The 12,906-nt window shown below is 37.5% G+C and overlaps 1 protein-coding gene across 1 annotated transcript; it reads right to left on the reverse strand.

Annotated features, from left to right (window-relative positions):
* Positions 1-5,536: 5,536 nt before the first annotated feature.
* LOC131350499 (rhamnose-binding lectin-like) lies at positions 5,537-8,673 on the reverse strand. Its single transcript, XM_058385494.1, has 10 exons — positions 8,544-8,673; positions 8,405-8,440; positions 8,241-8,285; positions 7,978-8,107; positions 7,404-7,513; positions 7,100-7,144; positions 6,859-6,994; positions 6,633-6,743; positions 6,151-6,179; positions 5,537-5,754 (listed from the first exon to the last, which is right to left on the reverse strand). The coding sequence occupies exons 1-10, from the start codon at positions 8,575-8,577 to the stop codon at positions 5,750-5,752; spliced, it is 681 nt and encodes a 226-aa protein (XP_058241477.1). The 5' UTR covers positions 8,578-8,673; the 3' UTR covers positions 5,537-5,749.
* Between the last annotated feature and the right edge of the window lie 4,233 nt (positions 8,674-12,906).

The raw sequence follows: 12,906 nt of genomic DNA on the forward strand, positions 1-12,906 counted from the left end.
CTCTCGCTGTAGAGGTGGTCGTCTCCAATATCTGGTGGACTGGGAGGGCTATGGCCCAGAGGAACGCTGCTGGGTAAATGCCTCTGACATTCTCAATCCCTCACTCACAGAGGAGTGTCACCGGAACTTCCTGAACAGACCCGCTCCTTGCCCGCGGGGGCGCCCGCGTCGTCGAACACCAGGAGGTGTTCCTAGAGGGGGGGTTCTGTCATGGCACATGCAGAACCGGAATGGCAGAGGGAACCATCGCCCGAGGATTGACAACATGAACGCATTTCCGGTACACTCGGGTATTTAAGCAGTGTGATTCTCTTTGTACTCTGCGAAGTATCATTCTCCCTAGATTGCATACCAAGCCTTAGTATATTGATCCTCTGATTCCTATGTGTATGATCCTTGCCTGTTCCAGTTCGACCACGAGTATCGGTTTAGTGTTTTTTGGTTTCTGTTTCGAATGTGTTTGGTTTTCCGGTTTTTGACCCTTTTGCTATTCCACACCGTTTATGATTTTGTGAATGTTTTGTGAATTAAAGATCTGCTTATGGATTCTGCTACGCCTGCCTTGAGTGAGTCCTTACACATATATAACAGAACTATGTTGTGAAATTCTTTCATTAGAATTATAAAATGGCTGTGCCTCTCTGTTTAGTTCGAGTGAGTGTATTACTATTTCTATTACATTCAGATGACACAAATACTAATGCAGCTAATTAATAAGATGTCATTATATTAGTCATTATATTATAACAGGTGAAGTGAATAACACTGATTATCTCCTCATCATGGCCCCCTGTTAGGGGGTGGGATATATTAGGCAGCAAGTGAAAATTTTGTCCTCAAATTTGATGTGTTTGAAGCAGGAAAAAATGGGCTATTAAAAAGAATAATTAGAATAACAGTTATTAGTGCCACTAGAAATGGCCTGTTATAACATGTCAATGTGTGCTATTAAAAGAATACATGTAGGAGTACATGTTGTGTAATAACCCAGGAAATGAATATTTTATTTTAACAGCATACCCCATTATATTTTATTCCTTAGGCTATATGTTGTGGAACGTCTGCCAGACACTCACTTCCTGTTAACCTGAAGTCGTTCCCTCACGAATTGGAGGCTGTAAGTTAGTTCCCACCAGATGAATCACATTCAAAACCTCCTTCAATTTAACTTAAAAATATTCATTAATCCACACTGGCCAAATCTCAGGTGAATTAATTTAAGCTAGTGCATGCCACCGCCATTGATATATGCTTCAAGCCTATTAAAAAGACGTGACTGTTATTTGTTGTGCATCAGAAAAGTTTAGTTTCTTCATTGACTATGCCTTATATTAGGTGTAGGCCTGGTATATGACATAGAGTATTCGGAAAAAATGTATTTAAGGATACATGAGATTTCGTTTACTTGTGCCTTTTGGGAGTCAGTGAGCATGAACATGAAACTTAACAAAAATAGCTCTTCAGCTTTGTCACACCATATCCTGCTCAGCTTTTGCATTTATTGAGAAAGAAAATTTAAACTCTTTTACCTTTTAGCCTTCTTTCTGTTTAATCTGCTTTGTAATCTCTGCCCGTTATGTTGCTTAGCAACCAAAGCTTACTGTCAACAGACTACATTACATGATATAGGAATTAATTGGAATTAATCATGTTATTTTATTTTTTGTCATCATTTTATGAAAGCAGTAATTTACTTGAGGTCATGCTTTGCAGTAATTTTGGTCATCTTAGGTGTCAAGCAGAAGCTGAGGGGAGAAAAGCAAAGACAAACACTTGTAGCTGAAGGGGGACCCCATTCCTGTGTTTTACTAAATCTGCCCTGTCCATATGTACTTTAGGGCACTGGTTTTAAATTGTGTGAGAGTGAGTTATAAAAAATAATTAGATAATTATTTTTTGCCTCACATGGATGAGCCACCACCGCATTACTTTTTCCTTTTAACTTTAATGCTTTGCAGATAAAATGGAATTGGTAAATATATTTAAGATGCTTTTCTTTTTTTCTTTTTTTGGAGTATAATGTAATAACAGCGTGTTTTAACCACTTTCAACTTTATAAGCATAATATTAAGTCAGCTCTAATGCCTTTTCCTATATGGACCAATTCTCTGTTTACTAAAGTATTTCAGACCACCATAACTTCACCACATTCTAAAAGAATATGGCTACAAGGCAATGTTTGTAAGGTAATGTTTGTCTGTAAATTATTCCTATTTTGGATTATTTCTTATTTTTAATGATTATGTGATGATATGTAATTTAATCACTTAGAACTCAGTGTGATTTTAACACTAATATGTGCTAGTATTAGCACTAGTGTCTGTTTTTCTGGATCAAATTGTTTCTGTCCTTTTCATGTTTTTTCCCTTGTCTTAGCCTTGGGGATTATCTATATTGTGTCAGCTGTGTCCTTTGAATACCCATATCAGTATTAAATTTGACTGTTTCCAAATTATGTTTAGACTATTAAGTGCCCTTTAACTATACCTTGGTTCAGCTCCTGATACTTCAGTCATCTAACTTCTGGTGAAAGAGCATTTTGATCATCCAGAAATGTCTGCAACATTTGTGAAAAGTGTCATATAATATGTTGTATTAATTGTTGTATTTTTCTATGGTCAGACCAATGTTTATATATTAGTCCATCAAAAACTAATTGCTAAAATATAATTTTTAGAATCATTTGTATCCAACTTGGGCCAAAGTCTTCTTTACTCTGTGAAATGCTATACTGTTTAAATGTCACGGGCATGCCGGCCTCAGCCGGCGCCTCCACACTCCCAATAACCGGAGTTTTAATCACGCCACCTCCACCCAATTTCCCCGGCGCCTATTTAAAGACCTCACTCGCCAGTGGCAGCGGCGAGTATTTGAACTGTGTGCTTAATGACTACCTGAGTTAAGACTGTTCTACTTGCCTGACTAAGCTTATTGCCTCCTTTTTCTCCTAATTACTGGTATAACATTTGGCACAGATGAGCATAAACTATGTTTATATGCAGACGATCTCTTATTATTCTTAACTAATCCAATTAATTTGTTTCCCCCACTACTTCAGTGTCTAAAGGAATATAGTGCTGTATCCGGTTATAAGTTAAATTACTCAAAAAGTGAGGTCCCAATTTGTATAATGGACAATGATATTAGAATTTTTTCTGGATCTATAAAATGGTCTCCCAAATCTCCCAAATTTTAGAATTTATTATCTAGCATCACAGTTCCGCCCACTGTGGATTTGGCTGTATTCAAGAAACAGTGATGTGAGATGTGAGGTCTCAGTAGAGCAGCATGAAATAAAAACTACCCCAGTAACAGTTATTCCATTTCTGGGCACAAGGAAGAAACTTTCTGTGATCACGAAAAACCTTCTACAAGGAAAAGCTTGAAGCTTCTGCACAAGATCCCTGAAAGCTCCACAACATCTTCTCTGCACTACTCAACCCTCCGACTCCACCTGCTCCATCCTCCCTGAGCACTGAAGATTTTGCCACTTTTTACACAGAGAAGATTGAGAAGATCTGCCAGACCTTCACGTCTGCCCCAACTTCATCTACATTACGCAGCCTGGACTCAGCTACTCCTTCACTGAAGCATCTCTCAACCATAGCAGCAGAAGAGGTTTTGCAAATCATCCACTCCTGCAATCCTACCACCTGCCCACTAGATCCAATTCCTTCCAATATGCTCCAGACCATCTCACCTGACCTCCTGCCCTTCATCACCACAGTCATCAATGGATTCATAACATCAGGACAGGTACCAACTGCCTTTAAGCAAGCAAGGGTTGTCCCTATACTAAAGAAACCTGCTTTGGATCCCTCTGACATCAATAATTACAGACCAGTATCACTTCTCTCCTTTCTTTCAAAAATTCTCGAACGAATTGTTTATAATCAGCTGTCTGACTATCTCCTGCAGAATAACCTCCATGATCCCAACCAGTCTGGCTTCAAAGCAACACATTCCACAGAGACTACCCTTTTGGCAGTCACTGAGAAACTACATGCTGCTAGATCAGCCAAGCTGTCATCGGTCCTCATCCTCCTCGACCTTTCTGCAGCCTTTGACACAGTTAACCACAAGACTCTCTTGTCCACCCTCAGGATTCTTGGAATTTGTGGATCAGCATGGGAATGGTTTGCTTCCTACCTGGATGGTCGCTCATATCAGGTAACATGGAAGGGATTGACATCTGCCCCACGCAGACTCTCTACTGGTGTCCCACAAGGCTCAGTACTTGGTCCTCTCCTTTTCTTCCTCTACACCCACACTCTTGGCAAAGTTATATCCTCACACAGCTTTTCATACCACTGCTATGCTGATGACACCCAACTTATCTTCTCCTTCCCTCCCTCAGATACCACAGCTTCTGCTCGGATCTCAGCGTGTCTGGTGGACGTTTCATCTTGGATGGCAGCTCATCAGCTGAAACTTAATACCAGCAAAACTGAACTGCTGGTCATCCCAGGTGATTCATCCCCAGCACAGGATCTTGCATTATCTCTGAACAACTCAATAACTCAACTCAATCTCCCCTTCAGCCACTGCTCGCAACCTTGGGCTAACCATGGACAATCAACTGTCCTTTTCCTCCCATGTTGATAATGTGACACGCTCATGTCGGTTTCTTCTGTACAATATTAGAAGGATTCGACCATTCCTATCCACACAGACTACTCAAGTGCTTGTTCAGTCTCTGGTTATTTCAAGACTGGACTACTGTAACTCTTTACTGGCAGGTCTTCCTCTGAATGCAATTTGTCCACTGCAAATGATCCAAAATGCAGCTGCATTAATAAGACAAATAAGACACTGGATCAGAAGTCGATCATTGGGGGCATTCCCTAAGATATCTGAAAAATCCCTACTTAAGGACAGATTGCTCGATATCAGACATACTTCCACAAAGGGTTTAACATCTTCTATATACAAAATTCTTATTAACAGTCTTACAGCATACCAAAGATTTTCAGCAAAGCAAAAATGAGAATTGGATCTGGAGTGTTCTTATGATGATAGTGAATGGTGTACTCTTCTAGAAAAAAAAGTCACAAACTGTATTGGTATCCACCAAACATAAACAAATTCAACTTAACATCTTACATAGAACATATTACACCCCCTATAGACTAAACAAACCTAATGGTGAGATCTCTGCCATGTGTCAAAGATGTAAAATATCTACTGGGACTCTTCTTCATATGCTCTGGAGTTGTCCAGCCTTAGAGACATTCTGAAAGTATGTTATTGCAACAATTTCTGATATATCAAAGAATCATATTGATCCTGATCCTAAAATTTGGATACTAGGTGATATCAGTTCACTTCGCATGACCTATCATGAAGGCTTATTCATGATTATTTTATCTTGCTTGCAAGCACTGCAGCTAAAAAATGCATACTTAAAAACTGGAAATCTGTGAATCTTATCAAATGCTGTTTCCAATATATGGACCAATGTTTAAACCATTGTTTAAGGGGACACTGTTTCAGACATCGAAACTGAATTTTAACAAATTAATTCACAAACTCTCTGTTATGCTTGCACTCAGAGGATAGTTTATTGCATAGTCATCAATAAAGGGGAAAGTTTAAAAGAAGCTGATTAAAATATGCAAAATTAAAATAATTAGTAGTAGTTGATTATGTAACATGCAGAAGTTAAGTATCCCACCACTCAGTCCTGCACTTTATCATGTGCATGGTTGCATATTTAAAGCTGATTCCTGGGAAGAAAGCTGCAGTCCCTCTAGTCTGTGAATAGCAGGGAAAACAACAAGGAAAAAAAGTAAATAGTTGTAGTACTGCATGGAAAATAAAGTTCATAGTGTAAGTGATGTGATTAAATTAAAATAATTTTAAAGTTTGGAATATTTTTTGCAGTATATTTTGTATTGTATTATATATACAATAGAAACAATTATGTATTAGAATGAGTGGTTTAATATAAACTTGTGATTTGAATTTTAGCCAGAGCTATTGTCAGAACTGCTGTTATAAGAAATTCTTTGTGTCCTGACCAGGCAGCATTGAGAATTAATCAACAAAACAATATACTATACTATACTATACTATACTATACTATACTATACTATAATGTAATATAATATAATATAATATAATATAATATAATGGAAAAAGAATACAGACCACATGGTGGAACAGGACATGGATTTGGCCTGCAGAAAAATGAGATTGTATGTTATATTTAAAATTTGTAATTTGTAATTAGATTTATAGATAGATGCAAATTAAGTATTAAAAAACATAAAACAAAAAACAATATTGCTTTACTTATAATGGATAATGGGTTTTGATAAAAAAGTATTCACTTTCATTTTACTGAATTTAAGAATTCGAGACATTCGATTAATCTTTGTTGATGTTACAGGTGAATATAAATAATGCATGCACATTTAAAGTAAAGATTAGACTAAATATATTACGTGTAATAGTAAATATAAATAGTAAATGACTTCATGAGAATGAATTTTTTGTAGAACCTTGGCTAGGTTTAATGTTTTCTAAATATACTTGTCCTTATCTGCTCTCAGAACAATTGTTGCTGTAACCTAGCTCATAAGAACTTTATTTCGTTCCTGATTACCCATGATTACTTAAAAAAAACTCACTGCCCAGCGATGCATGTGTAGGACACTGTGAGATATTTAGCAGTTGTTTTACAAGGATCTGAAAAGACAGTGGAGGAAGCTTCTACTGTGCAAGTGTTCATTCCATTGCACCTGTAAATGAAAGTAACATGTTAACATGGCCTCTTTCAGCACTAGATAACAAGTACATATAGTAAGTGAAAGTTTTTTAAACAAAAAAGCTTAAGAAAGCAAAGAAAAAGCTTACAGTGAGGAGACAATTGAAAGGGTGTTTGGAGCGTAGCAGTTGGTGTTCTGGGTGAAACCGTTGGGGAGTCCACTTGAACAGGTTACAGAATCAGCACGCCCAAAGTTCGCATTTAAGATCTCAATAGTATCCGTTCCTGCACAGATATACAGGTAAGCTTGCTTTGATTCAGGAGCAAAAGTAATTAATAAACAGTCATTGAAAATGTAGTACAGCAACAGTAATGACTTATTTTTCTTACCACAGTCCAGTGTGCGGTAGCCATGCTCACAGACCACAGCTTCCCCTAGATAAAGGAGACAAAGCAAATGCATGCAATCTGACAATATACAGATGTCAAACCTTCCATAAGTCTTCATAGATTATTCTATAAAGAAAATATTAAAACCCAACACTACTCTTCACCCTAGAACCTCATAACAACATCTGTCTTTGGATGTGTATTAAATGTAGTGTATCTGTATTGTATTAACAGTAAACATTTTTGCTAATTTCAACAGAGCCATCATAAATTCTAACACGCTCCCACTCTATAGATTACTTACGGGCATCAATGCAACCATAAGTGGTAGTGTAGTATTTGTAGGTTCCTTTGCATGGGTCAGAGCTGCCAAGCAAATCCGTCTTTACCTCACACTCTCTTAGCCCATTGCATCTGTTTAGGTAAACAGACCAAATACGCTCAGTGGGGTTATGCTACCATACATTTTATCCCATAAGTTATCTTTAATGTAATGGAACATCAGGTCAGTTTCTCTTATCTTGTTTGTTACAGCAGCTTTAGACTTGTTCCTCTCTCTTGAACTTGAGACAAAACTTGCCCTTAATGATTAATACAAAGCACTTACACTGACCTGGCCTAAACTTTAAATAAACATGTTAATAAAGAGAATTAAATGATTTGTATTAGCCATACAAGTTATTAATATAAACACTGGAACAATACTGTTGTCTATTGCATAGTCATGCTGTTGTAGAAAAACACCTTGTGATCAATTAAATTCTAGCATTTAGCAGCACTGTGGTATCAATTATTTTAAGCAATATAATTAATAGTTTGTGTTTAAATTTCTGCCAGTTGTTGTAGATCTATTGTGCATAAACCAAGAAACACTGTACCTGTCAGCAATAGTGGAAATAGTACTGTAACAGCTGGTATCAGTAACTGTAAGATGGGGACGTTTAGTACTGCAGATTGTGCTATCTGAACGGCCGTACACAGTAGACTTCACCTTTATCACTCCAGTGTCTGAAATAAATATAAAAATGTATATTTTTTTAAATTCAAAGACATACAGAATTACAGCCTTGCTATATCTAGTGTCCTTTAATAATGTATTGTTTTCATACAGCTATACAGGATGCAAGACATTTAAACTTACCACAAGTGAGGCGCTGGACATCACCATCACAGGTAATCACAGTTTCTGAAAGAAAATATTATTCACACAGTTATTTGAAGTAAACCTGATTGATTCGTTCAAGGGAAAACAATTATCACGTTAGGTTATATAAAAAATGGTGTTTGGCGGCACTGAAATATTACCTCCAGAAACGAGCAGGCCAGGTGCTGCAATAAGCACTGTAAAGCAAACACAGATAGCAAACATTGGTGGAAGAGGTAAAAATTATCAAAGCTTATCAAAACCACAGATTTTATATGGACAAGTATGGAAGGGCCTTACAGGTGAGTAGAGTAAGCTTCAGGCAGAGCATCATGATGCTGAATGTGTTGAAGCAGTGATGCTAGATGTAGATGCTGTCAGATGTGTTGAAGTGCTGCACCACTGGCTCTAACCTCCCTATATATAGTATATTGAGTACAAGTAACTGAAAACAAAAACACTGCACTAAAGTCACACCCTTGTCCCAAACAGAATGAATTAAAATTGGAGATAATTATATGTAATTATATGTATTTTTAATTTAGGTCAAATCATTATGGTTTCATTATAATTAGTTTAACAACAAACAGCTTAACAAGAATTAAGACAAGCAGGTCAGGTTAGGGATACTTGTACTTGTTATCAAGTATTCTAACTTCTTGTCAAGTTAGAGTACTTGTTAGGGCCCAAGCACTAGCAGTGCGAAGGGCCCTTTTGTTCTTCAAAGGATTTTATTTTATTTTTTCAATCATCCGGGCACTTTTGGGGGTCTTAACATGTTCAAAAACTCATGAAAATCAGCAGACAGGTTGGAATCTGCGGCCATTAGGAGGTCACTGTGGCTCGGCCCTGGGCATGGCATAGGTGATACACACTTGCACGTATTCATGTAAAAACCGGTAAACACTTAGATCTCATTGAGCTGAACAACTTTCTCATTGCATGTCATTAAGTCTAAGCCACAGGAAGTCAGTTATTTTGAGTTGTTTGCAAAACACACCCAATGGAATTTGAAATACTCTTCCAAGGAAATTGATACAACCGTCACCAAACCCAGGCTAATATGATCTCAAGACATTGATGTAACCGTCACCAAACCCAGGCTAATATGATCTCAAGACATTGATGTAACCGTCACCAAACCCAGGCTAATATGATCTCAAGACATTGATGTAACCGTCACCAAACCCAGGCTAATATGATCTCAAGACATTGATAATGCAAAATTGTGAAGGGATTTTTAATATCTCAAATGGTTCAGCCGTGAGGAGCCCTTAAACTTATGGATAATAAAATGAAAGAGGAAGTGGCTAATAACTTCTGTGTACATTAAGTGATCTAAATGAAACCTGAGGATTATGTTAAGAGTAGAAAGCTGATCAGAGAGCTATGACAATTGTGAATCTCGGCCATAGCACCCACAACTGGCAGCAGGAATTGTGTCACTTTTTGAAATCTTGATTATTTTGTCCCTTACTTTCACCTGATTTGGTTCAAAATCAGTCAGAATAATGTCAAGACATGGCTGATTTGAAGCTGTAAAGGAATTTCTGATACCTTAAATCGTGTTACTATGGTGACGATTTACATGAGAACATAATAGAAGAAAATGAATCTTCTCATATCAGATGGAAAAATAGTACCAATCTAGAAACCTTAACTAAACAAAGAGCCTTCTGAGAAAACATCAACAAACCTTTTTTCTAAAAGTATCCAAAACTATGAGAGGGAATTAATTAAAGAAAAATCAACTACATTCTGTGCTAACGCGTGACAGTGCTTTTCTCTATATTATGACCTGAAATTTCAACTCATGTAAGGGTATAGGAGCCAGACCAAGGCCAGTTTTAAGGCTCGTCCATGGAAGCACAAATCCTTTCTAATTCAGTTGTCCAACAGTTTTTCTGTCTTTATTGAGGCACTCTTATTGTTTGTGGCCTGATTATAGGAGACTCTGCTGTATGACACATAACATTTCACTCCATACTTGAAACATCACTGGCACATAAGTGAAGCACAAACATTCCACCCTATGCATGATGCCACCTTTCTTATATAGATTCCTGTCACATTCTCACATGGGGGAAGTATAAACTCCATGTAAATTCTACAAATATGGCATGTGGATCATACAGATGTAATCATATATAAAAATGTGTATATGCCATGACAGAAAATACATAAAAAATGCGTAGATGTATGCAAAAAAGTACCCACAGAGGAAATACTCTACTTTTCCTATATTCTATGTTATAGTATATTTTTGATCTACTTCTTTTGTTTTAACTGTGTTTAAACATGGACATCTAAATAGCACAACTAAAGGCATTTGAGATATATGTGTGCTATCACGATTATTTGCCTCTTGCTTCAGTGCTGAAGGCTCAGTGCATGGCAACTGGCAGCAGGAGTTATTTGCTGCATCTTCTGTTTATTTTGTTTAAATCGTACGGTGTCATTTACATTGGCATGTGTTTGATTCATGTCCTGTCTCGACCCTGTCTGTTTATTGGTTATTCCCGGATTGTATCCTCATTAGGCTCATGTGTTCTGTTTTCCCCTTTGATTAATTAAATTTGGTAAATCCTCCTGGGTCATGTATTTGGCACAAAGTGTAAGTGTTGTATCTTTGTGATCATTCTATACCATGTCTTGTTTCCAATTTCAAGTGCCGTCTTGTGTTTTTGAACCCAGGTCCTATTGTCTGTTTTTTGTGCTCTTGCCCTTGCTTGTTAATGTCCATTTGCTGACTGCCCAGTGCCTGCCTATTAATTGGATTTCGATTTAGCCTTGTGTTTTAACCTGCTCCACCTGCATTTACATCTGTTTCCGTGATTCAAACCCTGTCAAGTGACATAAGTGACATAATTACATTTGAAACCCTCTTGTTTGTGATAGTTTGATTTAAATTATTATAAATAAAAAGAACATCTAATTATATGTTTCTTTTAAAAGGACACTCCCATTGTCATGCATCACATTCTTAGATGAATGCCCTGAATTTTAATTACAGCATATAGATATAAAACTGTGGATTAGTGCCCTTTTCAGGGCAACTTATTTGGCACAAACATATAAGTTGCTATGCAATCACTATTATAGCTCACAGAGATGGTATGTGTAGCATTCCACATGATTGGATTCTGTTTAAAAAACATTTCAGTCATTTCACTGAAGTGTAAAATTTGTGCAAGCAATTTGTGCATCTCTACCATTATAAACAGTAATATGGGAACAGTTAGCAGAAAACAAGAACTGGTATTTTGTTAACATTTTTAATCCTCATAGAGGGAGCTAATTTTAGCTAGATTTATGCCGAGTTCACAGTGCATGATTTTCAAAGTGGTCGGAACACTGTTGCTTTCACACTGCATGACTATCTGTGGTAGCATGTAGTCGCTGCTGTGTTCACACTGCACGATGGATCAGCGACAGGAGCTTTCACACTGCATGACTTCACAATAGGAAGAATCACAGACATCACTGTCTGGTCCACAAACTGCGATTCAGACTGTAAATGTGACCCCGCAAAAAGTTTGTGAGCCAGATGTGGGAAACAGAGTTCTGCATAATTGAACAAATGAATAATTTTGCAATGGGCAGCTGCTGATGCAGGTTGGTCAAGCAAATATTTCTGCTTTATTTCTGTTTGATGTAATTGTAAAGCATATTTATTCTGATAGAACAATATTTAAGACATTTTTGTCTGATAAACTCTGTTTAACTATAATAATGTGCTCCAACTGCAGCCATGCTCTCTGATATTGTGGTCAATAACTCCTCCCAGAACTGACCGCTGCCCTGTATCTCACTCTATAATTGGCTGTAGGTCATCACCGAGGTATTTTTCAGTCAGAACTCTTTTCACACTGCACGACTTTGAGTCGGCAACAGGTCCAGATGTTTAGCATGCCAAATATTCGCAGGCATCGACGACTCATCGGCGGTTCTCTCAGATCGTGTCTATGGTAATGTAAGGACGCACTCGAAACAGGTGTAGCTGAATCCATATGCAGATCTTTATTATCCAAAACGGCAGGCAAGAATCGATAGTCAAAGTGGCAGGCAAAAAGAGTCAAAACCGGTAAACAAACACTATAGAACCAAAACCGAAACACAAACCAAAACTCTAGGTAAACTGGGAACAGGCAAGGATCATACATGGAATAATCAAGGCAATCAATGGAGTAACGCTCAGTATGCAATGCAGAGATCACGATACTTCGCAGTGAACAAAGGGCAGTGTGCTGTTTAAATACCCGAGTACACTGGAAGTCAGTTCAGTACTCGGGCGATGGCTCCCTCTGGTGTTCTGGTTCAGTATGCTTAGTTACAGGTAATTCACACTGTGTGATTGTCCCTCGCATACTCGAGCTCCGATTTGCCTCCGATTTCGGGCATTTGTCTGCGATTTTGCAAAACTAGTCGGCTACTGAAAATCAGGGCTAAAATTACTGATGTATGAAAAAACACAAAATACAATTGCAATCAAATGTTATTAGGAACAGAGTTTCCCACACATTAAAGATGTGACAATAACATGAATATACCATTCTACAAGACAAATGCCTTTTAATAAAAAAAAAAATCTGTTAAATCACTGTGATTTTGTTTAATTGCACTCCTGCAAAAGTGCCTAAAAGGTTGTTGTGGATGTTTGGAG

The sequence above is a fragment of the Hemibagrus wyckioides genome, unplaced genomic scaffold, assembly GCF_019097595.1.
Source record: "Hemibagrus wyckioides isolate EC202008001 unplaced genomic scaffold, SWU_Hwy_1.0 Contig37, whole genome shotgun sequence".
NCBI classification, from domain to species: domain Eukaryota; kingdom Metazoa; phylum Chordata; class Actinopteri; order Siluriformes; family Bagridae; genus Hemibagrus; species Hemibagrus wyckioides.

Bases quoted from the DNA above. Each gene is read 5' to 3' on its own strand.
- LOC131350499 (XM_058385494.1), bottom strand. From the start codon at position 8,577: ATGATGCTCTGCCTGAAGCTTACTCTACTCACCT. The intron at 7,145-7,403 runs GTAAGTAATCTA...TCCTTTATCTAG, and splicing joins TTATGGTTGCATTGATGCCC to GGGAAGCTGTGGTCTGTGAG. The intron at 6,180-6,632 runs GTGAGTTTTTTT...ATTTTTCTGCAG, and splicing joins TACACATGCATCGCTGGGCA to GCCAAATCCATGTCCTGTTC.